This window comes from Monodelphis domestica, chromosome 6, assembly GCF_027887165.1.
Source record: "Monodelphis domestica isolate mMonDom1 chromosome 6, mMonDom1.pri, whole genome shotgun sequence".
Classification (NCBI taxonomy): domain Eukaryota; kingdom Metazoa; phylum Chordata; class Mammalia; order Didelphimorphia; family Didelphidae; genus Monodelphis; species Monodelphis domestica.
In genome coordinates this window covers 179,937,146-179,951,023 of record NC_077232.1, presented here as the reverse complement: position 1 = coordinate 179,951,023, position 13,878 = coordinate 179,937,146, and the positions used below count along the sequence as shown (strand labels likewise).

General features: G+C 43.1%; 1 protein-coding gene across 3 annotated transcripts in view; it reads left to right on the top strand.

Annotated features, from left to right (window-relative positions):
- SLC10A7 (solute carrier family 10 member 7) overlaps nucleotides 1-13,878 on the top strand; it is a 288,157-nt gene that overhangs the window by 258,225 nt on the left and 16,054 nt on the right. The window contains exon 11 of one of the 3 annotated variants that reach the window (XM_007496259.3): nucleotides 8,158-8,342. The exons of the other annotated variants lie outside the window; for them this stretch is intronic. Coding sequence (XP_007496321.1) covers nucleotides 8,158-8,168 — 11 coding nt within the window. The 3' untranslated portion in view covers nucleotides 8,169-8,342. Of the gene's footprint in view, nucleotides 1-8,157; nucleotides 8,343-13,878 lie in introns of those variants that run through there. 3 annotated transcript variants of the gene reach the window in all.

Genomic DNA, 13,878 nt, shown 5'->3' with positions numbered 1-13,878 from the left:
GAAGGCAGGGGCTCTAGCATCCATAGGAGTACCTGCCAAAGCATATCTCCCCAGGAATTGCTTCCCAGGGTGGTAGCTGGGCTGGGGATCATGAGGGATTTACCTGCCTGACAATTTTGGTAAGGAAAGTGAGACCCACCTTCCTAGCGAGTGCTCTTCTCTAGGATGACCAGAAGCAGGGATAGTGACCTTTGGAGCACTGCTATTCCCAGAATTCTTGGGTCTTGATAAGAAGTTCTTGTCTTTTTGGTTTTTTTTTTAGAATATTTTTCCATGGTTACATGATTCATGATTTTTCCCCTCTTCTCCTCCCCCCCCCAAGCTGACAAGCAGTTCCCCTGGATTATACATGTATTATTGTTCAGAACCTATTTCCATGTTATTCATATTTGCAATAGAGTGATCTTTTAAAGCCAAAACCCCAATCATATCCCTGTCAAACCACGTGATCATTGATCATAAGTTCTAAGAGGAAAGGACCTATTTCTTATCTAGACTGTCTCCCCTATCAGGACAGCATTCTGCCCTTTATAATCTAGAACTCCAGAACACCTCAATGTGAGCATTCCCTCCAGTGATCAGACCGCACACCCATCCCGGCCTTTCTGTCCTATGTTCTGATCCACATAGAGTCCATCCAAAATGCTGAGGTAGGGAAATGTTCTCTTCACAGTTCAGAGAGATGTGTTTATTGGGGTGAATCTTTGTAGGCCTCTGTTTTCCCATCTGTTCACACGAAAGAGTTCAGTTCCATTAGATGATCTCTGCATCGTACTCTGCTTTTCTAGGACGGGATCGTCTTACCCTCGCCTGAATATAATCTAGTAGATAAGCATGAGGGAGATGTCCGAGACAGACGCGGTGAATAACTTAACCTAAAGAGACCTGTTAGGTTTCAGAGGCAACATTTAAACCCAAGGCTTCCTGACGCCACCATTGTTCCTCTGGCTTTACCAGACAAGTAATAAGCTTTTATATAGGCCTTTAATATTCATGAAGCATTTTACATATGTTATTTTATCTTCACAACAGCCCTAGAAGGTGGATATTATTATTGTCACCAGTTTGCAAATGTGGAAATAAGGCAAGCAAGTTAAATGACTGTCTAGGGTCATACAGTTAATAAATGACTAATGAATGATTTGAACTCAAGTCTTCCAATGATGGCGCGAGCAATCTATCATTTGTACCACCCAGCTCCTTCTTGAAATTTTTTTTGTAATAAAGAAAGGTGCCGCTAACAAACATTCCTTTTAATCCAAAGGCAGTGGAAGAAAATCCAGGGGAACCAAAATGTACCAGATTTCATCTTCAAAAGCTTTCATCCTTCTTCCCTCACCTCCCTTCCAGACTAAGAGTTCCTTCAGTGCATGGGTAACTTTGGAAGCCCTTTAACGAATGAGACCCACAGCTGCTTGCCCTGGGATGATATGAACCCAGTTTGAATCATTTCAATTAACAGTCACCTTCTGTGTGCCAGGTCCTGTGCTAAGTGCTGGGGATATAAAATCCAAAATGAAGCAAACCCTGCCCTCGAGGAGTTTAGATGCTATGGAGGGAAACAGCTTATACACAGAAAGAGAACACCAAATGATGGAGGCCTAGATAGCACCAACCACTGTGGACATTGGTAAAGGAACAGTTGATCCTGAACATGAGCTTGGCTTTGGAGGAATCTTGGGGACCGAGATGCAGAGGGTGCTCCACACAGGGGGAAATGATGTGAAAGCAAAGGAGATGGAGGGTTATGTCGGGGGCCATTTTGGCTGGAACTCAGAATGTGTATGGAGGAGTCAATACAGGATCTGCACTCCAGAATTAGTTGCTGTGGGACTGCCAGCTCCCATATGGTTTGTTAATGCAGTTAATGACCTCGACAAGGCAATTCTTTGTTACCCTACGTCCACCAGTGTGTTCTGCTAGGCATGGTTTAGACCAGTCTTAGCCCCTCCCCACACGTGTGTTCAGTGATTGCATGTAACACCTTCACACACATGCAGGCCTTCCTTGATTCATTGCTTTTATTAGTGCATTTGCCATTGATTGATTAGTTCCTGGTATTAGGACTTTGTCTATTGATGGATAGCAGATGAAGTGACTATTTGACCTTTAATTATGAGGCTTCCTATTGAAAATGACATTGAGCTATGGCTCTGTGGAATCCATCTGGAAACCCTGACATGGAGCTGCTCCCCTGGAGCTCATTCAGAGGGAAAGAGGAGGCTGGAAGGAAGCGCCGCCTTGTCGATGCTGGTCCTCTGAAGCAGCGCTGCCCAGCTCATTGGATGCTTTTACATCTTATGGATGTGAAATCTCTGCGGGGGGGGGGGGTGTACCATGTGAAGAGCCGCCCATGAGCACTTTCTCTTCCCCTTCTTCTCATTTCAATAATCTTCAAAGGCAAGGTACCGTGATTCAGTATGGAATGATAGAAAGAGCTTTGGGCTGGGAGTCAGAGGACAGTTTTCATAACCCAGATCAGGCATTTATTACCTATAGAACGGTGAGCAAGGCATTCCACTACTGTGCTTCAGTTTCCATGTCCAAAATGTATCCGTTTTCCCTTCCCTATCTCTTGCTCAATCTTTATCTATCTCTGTGAAAGGCAAGGGTTTGTAAAGTGACTTTCCCCTGTCTAAACCACAAACTAAGGGTCATTTCTATAGATTAAGAAAAAAGTATTTAAAATCAGATCTCATTGAGCTCCCCTCCACTGTCCAGAGGCATGTGGGCCTCCTGTCTTCCATTCCTGAGTACTGCAAGATTCAGTTGTCTGTTTCCACAATAAGCTATTAAAACAGCAGCGGAAATACTCTGCAAAAGTAGAAAAGAGGCACCTGTCTTGGGGTGGGCCATCCATAGGGCTGGCTCCTGGAAAGTGAGTTTCTTTGATTTTCCTGGGGATAAGGGAATGACTTTAAGATCTGTGCGGTTTGACAGCACCTCTAAAGATGCCACTGCAGTTACCTATCTGGAAGAGTTTATCGTCATGCACCAAAAAGGGGATGATGCATGTGTCGTTCTGGGCTATATAGAAGAGAAGAGAGAAATGTCAGTCTGTCCATGAATGATGTGTTTCTGTTCAGCAGAACATTGAAAGCTGTTTCAAGCTTTGATTCTCTGTTATGAAAAACTGGGTTGCCTGAGATTTACTGCTGGGGTATCTAGAGTTCTGAGTCAACAGTTCAAGAAGCCAGGTGCCTGATGGGCAGCTTGTGTGAATTTAAAGTTTCTTCCGGAAGAAGGAGGCTCAGCCCCAAGCATGAGAGTCTGTAGAGTGGCTTAAGGTTTGCAAAACACTTTTCTTATAAGAACTCTGTGAAGTAGGTAGTGCAAGTATGGTCTCCCTTGGGCTCATAGCTAATAAGTGTCAGAAGTGGAATTCGAACCCAGCTTTCCTGACTCAGGTTCAGCACCCTCTACTCTGTCTGCCCTAGGCCACATCATGATAGTAAACCAGTGCTGCCCATCCACCCACCTTCCACCCCCATTTCCATGTCCACCAGAAATGGAAGTGTGTGTGGGAATCCCAAGAGGTGAATCTGGCAAATTAGACTTCTCCCCCTCCCTCTTGGAATTCCTATGCACACTCCCACTTCTGGTGGAATATTTTCCAAGATTTGGCATATTCGCACTGTCTTTTCCATTTGTGCCAGGAGTGAACCTAAGCCAAAGGTAAGATTTGGATCCAGATCTGAATGTAATGCCTGATGACTTACACACCTTATCAGATTGGTTGGCCTCTTACATATCTCTTTCATGTAGAGAGCAGAAGTCAGGAAACCTAGGTTCCTCGTAGCAGCTTACTAGCTATGTGAATTAATCTTTGTGGTCCTCAGTTTCCCCATCTGTAAGATGGAAGTTGGCTCCAAATGTTCTCTAAGCTCACCTTACACTTCCTTGATTCTGAAAGATTTTCACTGTTTAGGAAGAGAATCACAGGATTTGGGAGTTGAAAGAGATTATCTTAGCAGCCATCGAATTCCAAACCATAGCTGAAAAAGGAGTCCCATCTACAAGCTGTCCCACCAGGGGGCTGGCCATGCAGCCTCTGCCTGAAGAGATTCGCTGGATCCTGAGGAAACTCACAGACACAGAGACATTTTCATAAGTGATAGAGAGATTAAAAGCCAAGAGATCATAGAACTACTCATCATCCAACTCCTTCCATATATGGAAGAAGAACCAATGGGTCAGAGTGGTCAAGTGATAAAGCCCTATTACAGAGTCAGAATTTGAAGCCAGCTTCTCTTATTGAAGACCCAGTGTTTCACTTTTCCCATCATGTGCAACCGCCTAATATCCTAACTTAGCAGGTACAACCCCAGGTGGTTTCTTTAGATTACTTAGGTTTCTAATAACACCATACAATTGTACCTGCAAAGTTTAATTATTTAAACTCAAACACAATAGCTCTAAGGCAATTTCATGTTGGCACAGAAAAGACATCTCTGGTGAATTTTCAGAGAACTGAATTTTGTAGCTACTGCCTAGGTGGCAAGCACCCTGCAATGAGCTCAGGGGCCAAATCCATTTTGATGGAAATTAATAAAGGAGAGGAAGACCAATAATAATAGTAGTTGACATTGATATAGTCCTTGAAGGTCTACAGAGTATTTTGTAGACTTTATCTTATTTGATGTTCACACCAACCCTGTGAAGCTGATTCTATTATTGTCCCCATTTTAAAGATGAGAAAATTGGGGTGCAGTGGAGTGACTTACCCAAAGTCACACAGCTACAGGTAGTAACTGCCTGAAATTAGATTTGAATCTCAGTCTTCCCCACTCCCAGCCTAATCTTCTACCCACTATGCCCCACAGTCTCTCTGATGTTACTGCATATGTGAACATTTGATTACTCGGCTGTCATGTCCCTTTGTGGTTCCAAAAAGGAGATTCCCCGCATGTCAGGAATTCTCCTTCTGTCCCAAAACAGATGCTTTTGGCTTTGGCCCTGGCCATGTCCAGGAGAGCCAGCCCCAGCTCACTTCCCAGCTCGCTTCCTTTCCTTCTGCACACTGCCAGCCGTGGTGGAATTTTTATTAATATTTAGAAAGTTTGCCTCTAGCAGTACTAAAGTGCGCATCAGAGAACAACAGTTGTTTACTGTGTTTGAACTGAAGGATTTCACCCAGGAGATCTCATCCACTTGAAGTTTACATCTCTCAATCTCGACTTGCAAACAGAGATCGATGAATAACCATTGTCATTTCAGAGTTGCATCTCTCCAATTATTTATTTGCTCTTGTCTCTTCCCAGAAGTTCCCTTAATTGGATCAGACACTAAGAACCACATTGCAGGGATTTTGCATGACAGCCAGCTTCCCTGCCTCTTTAGAATAAAGAGCATGCATACCCCTGGCTGCAAAATGAGGATGACACCCGGCCCCTCCCCAGTCCCTTCCTACAGCGCCATCAAAACAACCCCAAGCCAGGAAGGAAAGAGGGGAGGCTGTCGCCTTTTACAGCTCCTCCATACTCAGCAGGCTGCTGACAAGTTACCCTGGGGGAGACGCGATATTGGACACAACTCAAGAGACTTCTGGGTCCCGACGCGGCAGAGACTTTGGAACGTTGCCTCTCCTGAAACTTGGAGGGTTGGAACTTGGATGTTGATACTGCAGCAGTGAGGCTTGTGGGGAGGAGGAGGAGGAGGTGGTGGTGGAAGTAGAGTCAATGAGGGTAAATCTTGTGTGAGCACAAAGGTGCCTTCCCTAAAGCTGAGCTTTGGAGGACTGATCCCTGAGCCTTCCCTATACATGTACTAGGGATACAAGTCTCTGATAGTTCATTTGATATTTAAATGACTTGGAGATTAATCCATTCTTTCACATAAATCCCCCAAATTACTAACCCATGCAATTTTTTCCAGATCATAAAGTCACAGAATTTTAGATTTAGAAGAGACCTCAGCAAACACCTAGTCCAAAGAATACCCCTTAAAGTCAGGCAGCCCAGTGGATAGAATATAAGACTAGGAATCAAAAAGATCTGAGTTCAAATCTGGATCCCAAACACATAATAGATGTGTTGCCCCAGGCAGATAATTTCAAGTCTTTCAGCCTCAGTTTCCTATTCTGTAAAATGGGAATAATAATAGGATTTACGTCACAGGATTACTGTAAGAATCAAATAAGATAATATGTATGAAGCACCATGGAAATACCTATGGATTATTACAGTTGTTATTTAACTTACCCTCCAAAGGGTACAGATATGCTAAACGATCTCCAGTAAGAGAAAACCCTTTACTTCCCAGTGCCATCCATTCCACTTCTGAATAATTTATTAGGAAAAATTTTTTTCTTATTTAAAACCTAAATTTAGGGGACAGCATCTCAGAGCTCTAAAAATGAAATGAGGAAGAAGGGTCCCCTTCTTAAAGTATTTTGAATTCATTACTCTTTATTCCTTATAATAACTCTGTGAGGGTTATGGCATAAAGATTATTTTCCTCTTTTTACAGAGAAGGAAACTGAGCATCAGGGAGATGGTATGATTTGCTTGTGGTCTTAAAAAAAAAAAAAGCACCAGCTAAAAAGGAGCAGAACTAGGTGGCCAACCCAAATATCTGTGACCCCGTGTCCAAATCTCTCTTCACTGCCCCATTGGGTACTATTTTCAGGCATTGCTGGTTAATAGAAATTGCCAGCAGTGTGCATCATTTGGTCATGTGAGGATTATAACTTTCAATTTCCTGAATGAGATATACCAGTGTTGAGCTGCTATCTCCCAGCCCTACTCTGCCACCTGGCAGCATCTCCTGTAGCCCCTCTCACTGTCCACAAGTGCCTCGTTATGGAATCTTGCACGGCTTAGAAAACTTCCTGATGTCAGCTCTCTTTCAATGAAAGTCATCCAGACTATCCTGTGACAGTTACTGTGTCTTCCCAGCTTATTTCTTGAAGTAGTATCTCAGGATCTTCCAGGAGATTCTAGGTCTTCAGAGTCATCAGATCCTGGTTTTATGCACAACAATTCACTTTGACTCAAAACTCACATAAGAAACAACTCAGAAAAACCCAGGACGTATGGGTTGTAAATGGACTGATTCAGTTAAGTTTAACTGCTTAAAAATATTAAAAACTGGTTTCTCAGGGGACTGAGAACCAGGCCTAAAAATGGGAGATCCTGGGTTCAAATGTGGCCTCAGATATTTCCTAGCTGTGGCACGCAACCCCCATTGCCCAGCCCTTACTGCTCTTCTGCCTTGGATCCAATACTTAGTATCTATTCTAAGACAGAAGGTAAGAGTTTAAAAAAAAAAAAGCAAACAAACAAACTTGTGTCTATATCTACCATACTGGTGGTATATTTGCCATAGCAAAAGAACAAGACTGAGAAGGAGCTCTGCTAAGATGGTTCTCAAACTGTTTTTGTTTTTTTTTAACTAAACTTTTTAATAATAAAACCCAATCACCATTTCCCAGGCTGATTTCAATAAGGGAAATATACTCAATTGTTATTATTACCATCCTGCCTTCACAAATAAAATGAATGGAATCTATTTTCTTTTCTATCCACCTGATAGTAAGTAGGAAAGGAATGATTTTTAAGAATGACATAAATAAAAATATGGGAGCTCTTCACTGGAAGAAGGTACATTAGATAAGAATTACCCAACATGTGGCCCATGACACATCTGACTATGGCCCAGAACCAGATTAAAAGACAATTAGGAAACCTTTAACAAAATAATAGCAATCCAATGAAACATAGATAATGTCAGGATGTGGTTTTCTAAGTCATTATGTAGCCTGCAGGGATCCTTATGTTCCGTTTAGTAGCCTCCGCTTTGATTTAAGTTTCATATCACTGGTTTAGAGTATTGAGGCCTCCTTTCCCATTTCTAGTGGTCACCCTCAACAGAATCATAACCTCATAGATAGGAAGGTGGAAGGAATTTAGAGACCAGCTAATCCAAACCTTTCATAATACAGATAAAGTGACCAAGGGAGTTTAATAACTTGTCCAAAGTCACATAGAGAAAAGGTATCCAAAGTGAGTTTTATACCCAAGTCTTCAGGAAATTCTCATACAGTCTCCAAAGACTGGTCTATTGTAATGGACAGTAATAGTAATTATCTGAGTAATTGGGCAAAGTAGTTACGTGAGTGATTCAGCAGTAAGTTTCTTTCCTTTTTTTGCTATTCAGAAACAAGATGAGATTCTAAGCCCAGGTGAGAATCAGTGCTAAAACTAGAAGAAACTAAGCAGTCTCTACAGATGATAATTGGCTGATCTAGCTACCCACTGATTTACTTAGACATTATTATGTTTCTACATTGTTATATTATATATATTGATAAATAAAATATTGTTTAAAAAACAATAAAAATTCCCAAAGACAACAGTTGAGGATGAGCCACCGATGAAGCAAAAGTCTTCAAAATGAAGCCCTTTATCCTCAGCCCATGGTCTCTAAAATCAATTATCAGAGTGTTTTCAGTGTATCCTTGGATCACATGAGACCAAGAACTTCAGTGGCCCTTCCCAGGAAGAAAGAAAAGGTGAAAGGAAGGCTGCTTAGCAAACAAATCATAGCCAGAAACTATCTCCTCCTCTTATCTCAGAGGTCTCATTTCTCCGTGCCTTATTCCCAAAGGAAATACCACTGGACCTTGAAGAACAAATTATTTTAGAAAGATATCGATTGTTCTTTTGACCTGGAAAATGTCAGTTCATCTCTAAAATTATCTAATTCATATGTAAGAAGTAGCTTCTTTCATCACTTTTACCATTCAGCCAAGACTTCGAAGCTGACCTAAGGTCTCCTGAGAGGCAAAAGTGTACTGAATAGAAGACTGGCCTTGGAGTCAAGAAGACCTCCAAATCCCACAGCTGACCCGCCGGTGTGACCATAGGCAAGCCACTTAATATTGTGGTGTCCTGGGCCTGCTCTGAGGCTGTAAGTTAGAAAAGTTTCCACACTGGAAGATCCCTACAGCAAGAACACCCAAGTCCATACCCAGATACTGCTGATACTGCTAGTACTAGTATTACTATTACTACTAGTAATATTAATAACAATACTGCATCATTATTTGGCTTTTTTGCCAAAATTTAGCATTAGGAGCAAAATCCTGTGAACTTGTGCTTCAATATGATATAAGTGAGATCCTATTTCAATTGCACCTACCTAAAGAAAGTTCGGGTACTTCTTCTTCAAGTCAAGACAAGAGGCTGTTCATCCATTGCAGGCAGGACTCGCTAACAACCTGTCACCGGGGTGGAGGGGCAATTTGTGTCATCATCTGTGGTGTGTTAGTGGACAGTATTGAAGGCACTGCGCATTCCTCTGTTTACAATTTGTTAGCCTCCTCTCTGCTCTTGGGGTTCTGGAGGAGTCTTGGTGTTTTCAGATAACCTAAGTGTTACCTTCCTTTAAGGGGGCTAGAAGTGGGGCCTTCTTGGGACTCGCCAGCAATGACAGAGGGAGGCTCAGCATCACGGCCTCTCCAGTGCTGAAGCTGACCTGGGAGGAGCTGGAGGGCAAGCCCATCCCTCCCCCAGTCTGTGGGCTCCCATGACTCAAGGCCCCAGCCCAACCAAGGTACAAAGGCACTACAGGCAGGCCCTCTGGGAAGAGGCAAGCGCAGGAATAAAAGAGCCTGGGCTGGCCTGGGATCGAAGCAGCTATACAGCCCATAAAAGTAGGAGCACTCTCAGCCTTTGGAAGAAGCAGGTTCTTAAGGGGGTTTCACAGAGAAATAAAGAGCAAGGCCAACCCCTCTGTAAAACACACACACAAGACCCACCCACCCTGTCTAGAATGCCCTCACTGCTCACCTCCACCTAGCTGAGCCTGTTTGAGTCCCAGACTTCCTTCCAGCACAGCTCAGTCATCTCCTTCTGTAGCAGCCTTTGCCTCTCTGTCTGTCTCTCCAGATCTCTTTGCCTTCCCTTACATGTGCAGATGTCACATCCTCCCCCAGCTCCCAGTCCAGTGTAAGTTCCATGAGGATGAGGATAATCATGTGCATCTGCATCCCTGGAGCCTAGCACAGTGCCTTGCAAAGAGGAAACACATGGTCAATGTTGAATTGAAATGTATGTCAGTTTAATAAGCAAAAGCCTGGTAAACAGAGCTGCTGTCAGCCCCCACCTGGCTAGCTGGCCTCCTTAAAGATGTTGACCCTTTCCGGGAGTTGCACTCTCATCTTTGGATACAGCCTAATTTTTCTCCGAGCTTAATTCATTCTTGAATTCCCTGTTAGCTAATTACTCCTACAACACTGTTAGACAGGTGAAGGTGTACCTGAGTCTTCTGAGGCAGCAACCTTCAATTGGCAGAGTTAAATGCTTCATTGTTAGCATCTGGCGAGTCTTCTTAGGTCATTCATTAAACATCTTTTCCAATCAGAACATACCTGTTTCAGAAGAACAGGAACACCACCTGCTCACGCCTTCCTTCTCCTACATTTTTATTTGCTTCATAAACTTTGAGCCTTGTGGGATAGGATTAGAGCCCAGATAACTTGATATTAAAGCACTATCTTTCCAATTTCCCCCATAAACAGACAGTATAAGCAAACAAACTTGAGTGAACACTGCTAAAAAGCCCCAGGCTAGTGAAGGCCTGACCAAACCTTTTAGAGATGGGGGATGAGGAGAGGAAGGGAAAGCAGGATACACCCAGCATCAGCTCTTTCCTTATGGAACAATCATTTTTCTCAATTCTCCCACCCCTGCAGAGAGGCCATCTGTATTCTTAATCAACTTTTCTGTGGTTCCCAGGCACTTTGACCAAATGCCATAGCAGCGTTGCTCTGTAAAATGCGGATGCTAATATTTGTATTACTGATCTCTAGGGTTGTTGTCAAGATTAGCTGCTTAATGGATGTGAAAGTGCTTTGTAAACTGTTAATACGGGAATAAATCCCCAAGAATAGCCTTCTTTACCATAAACTTCAAACCAGGCATTTAGAGTTCACATCAACGGAAGTCTATGAAATTTGTGTTTGCTAAAAGACTGAAAAGATCACTGCTGCTTCCTCTCTTTTTTGGCCTGGCCTGGGTCACTAGGGGGACAGTTCCTCCTTCCAATTATTAATGACTTGTGGCATCTAGTTTGTTACCTTATATCAGAAAGGTTTTTAGAGAGCTCTTCCAGGCCACATTCTCCCTTTCGGAGAAAGAGTCTTGTTGAATCCAGGATTTGGAAAGCTGAAGCAAGTGGGCGTAGTCTCACAGGATGGTTTGCATAAGCACATCCATTTAGCATAGCTAACCTGTTTCTCAGAGTACCCACCCAAGTGTCACTGCTTCAAAATCATTCTAGTTGGATGTAGGCATTTTTTGAAAGGGTTGAGTTAGAGGGAGTACCCAGGCAGAATGGGAAATCATTAACAGATAACTAAAGTGTGTTTGTTTCATTTGTAATTTTTTATTCTAAATTTAGTCATTAATCAATGCATTTAAATAAACAGAGATCCTACATGGAACCATAAGCACAAATATTTTCAATTTGTTTCAAGTGCATATTAACTTTCTTTTTAAAACCCTTACCTTCTGTTTTAGAATCAATACTGTATGTTGATTCCAAGGCAGATGAGCGATAAGAGCTAGGCAATTGGGGTTAAGTGACTTCCCGGAGTCACACAGCTAGGAAAGTGTCTAAGGTCAGATTTGAACCTAGGACCTCCCCTCTAGGCCTCGATCTCCATCCACTAAGACATTTAGCACCCCCCCCCCAAACACACACTCGTACATTAACTTTAGCAAAGATATGCTGTTTGTTTCCATGTCCCCTCCAGATCTCTGTTTCTTCCTTTTTTTCTGATTTTGTTAGTTATTTTGGTATAGTCATATTTATTTATTCAACAAGTCAACTTAAGCATTTACAAAGTACCTAATATTTACCAAAATAGTTCCTACACTTAAAATGAGCTCACATTCTCAAGGAAGAGACAACACATACCATGTAAGATAGCTGCAGTATAAATTAGATCATCATAGAGGGAAGATGCTAAGATTACGGAATGGCTTCTTTTAGAAAGCATGGTTTTTAGCATTTATTAATTTATATAAAACTAGGTGGTAGGACTTTAAATAAAAGCAATAAATTTCCACATATATATATATATATATATATAGACAATGGGAGTTAAATGACTTGCCCAGGGTCACACAGCTAGGAAGTGTCTGAGGTCAGATTTGAACCCCATCTCTAGGCCTGGCTCTCAGTCCACTGAGCTACCCAGCTGCCCCCAAATCTCCACTTTTAAAAATGTTCTCAATAAACACATTGAAGTGGGTTGAGTTGTCACTGGCCCCTCTGGGTGAGATGGTCTTGGCCACAGTGAAGTCAGTTGCAAATCACCAACTAGGAGGATTGCTATGAATTCAAAACCTAGTGAAATGGACTCTGGTTTAGGGAAAGAACAGATTTTTCAGTATGCCCCTCATGGCTCTGATGCTGCCCCCTTGGCATCACTTAATTGGTGTCTTCCAACCTAGCAAGAGAGTCTAATATTGCTGTGACTGCATGGATCAGCGAGCAGTAATTGGCAAAGCTTCCCAAGCCAGTTGGCATTATTGGGGCAAAGGAGGCTCCAGCTCACATTTCACTCTGTGTGTCCCAGTTCAACTAGGGCAGGGTCATCTTATTTTGTGCCAGCTCTGGCAAGGTGTGCTTGGCAGGAAACCAGTAGCCTCACTGTGTGTTTTGGCTTTTTATTCAGCCCTGCGGAAGCATCCTCCCCCCATTCTTCTGCTTTGTCTCATCAGGGTAGAGACCCCATGACTCCAGAGCCTGAGAGATGCTTGTGGATGTTTGTTTATATGTCGGGATTGATCAGTTCATCGCTCTAGGTCATTCTCTTTGCTGGTGCAGATAAGAGAAAGTTGTGACTTTCTGTCTTTGTAGCCTGGAGCACAGGGAAGGGAAGGGATTTGCCTAGGGTCATGCATATGTGTATATAAATATGGAACGTGGGGGGCAGCTGGGTAGCTCAGTGGATTGAGAGTCAGACCTAGAGAAGGGAGATCCTGGGTTCAAATGTGGCCTCAGACACTTCCCAGCTGTGTGACCCTGGGCAAGTCAATTGACCCCCATTGACTAGCCTTTACTACTCTTCTGCCTTGGAGCCAATACACAATATTGACTCCAAGATGGAAGGTAAGGGTTTAAAAAAAAAATGTGGAACCTGGATTTGTGGTCTACCTCTGACACTAACCATGTGCAAGTCAGTAAAATGGGAATTGTAATACCTCTAATACACCAGCTACATGGCCCAGAGGAGAGAGCACCAGGCCTGGGGTCAGGAAGACTCCTCTTCCTTGAATTTAAATCTGGCCTCAGACACTTACTAGCTGGGTGACCCTGGGCAAGTCGCTTCACTTTGCATGCCTCAGTTTCCTCATCTGTCAAATGAGCTGGAGGAGGAAATGGCGAATTTCTCTGGTATATTTGCCAAGAAATGCCAGGAGGAGGTCACAGAGAGTCCGAAATGACTGAAAAGTGACTGAATAAAATACCTGGAGCACCAGCCCCGTGGGTCTCCGGATAATGTAAGGAAAGCAGTTTGTAAACTTGAAAGCCCGTGTAAATAAATGTCAGCTGTCATTATCATACACCCCCTCCTTCCTCCTCTGTGAACCGGGCAGGTGGAGATGGGATTAGATGAGCTCCGGACTATAGGAGTCTGTATGCACCCTCTTCCCTCCTCTTGGGATGTCAGCGACCCTTTACCAGCTCAGATTCTGAGCATTCAGCAGGGAAGTCCTAGAAGCTTCCTGAGGCAAATACAGAATCCACTGGAGAGGGGATCTGTGTCTCCGGCCCTGAGGTAAATGAAAGCTGCCCGCCCACAAAATGCAAATATCCTAGAAAAGTTTCTTAAAGGCTCTCCGGAGACCATGAAGATGAAGATGA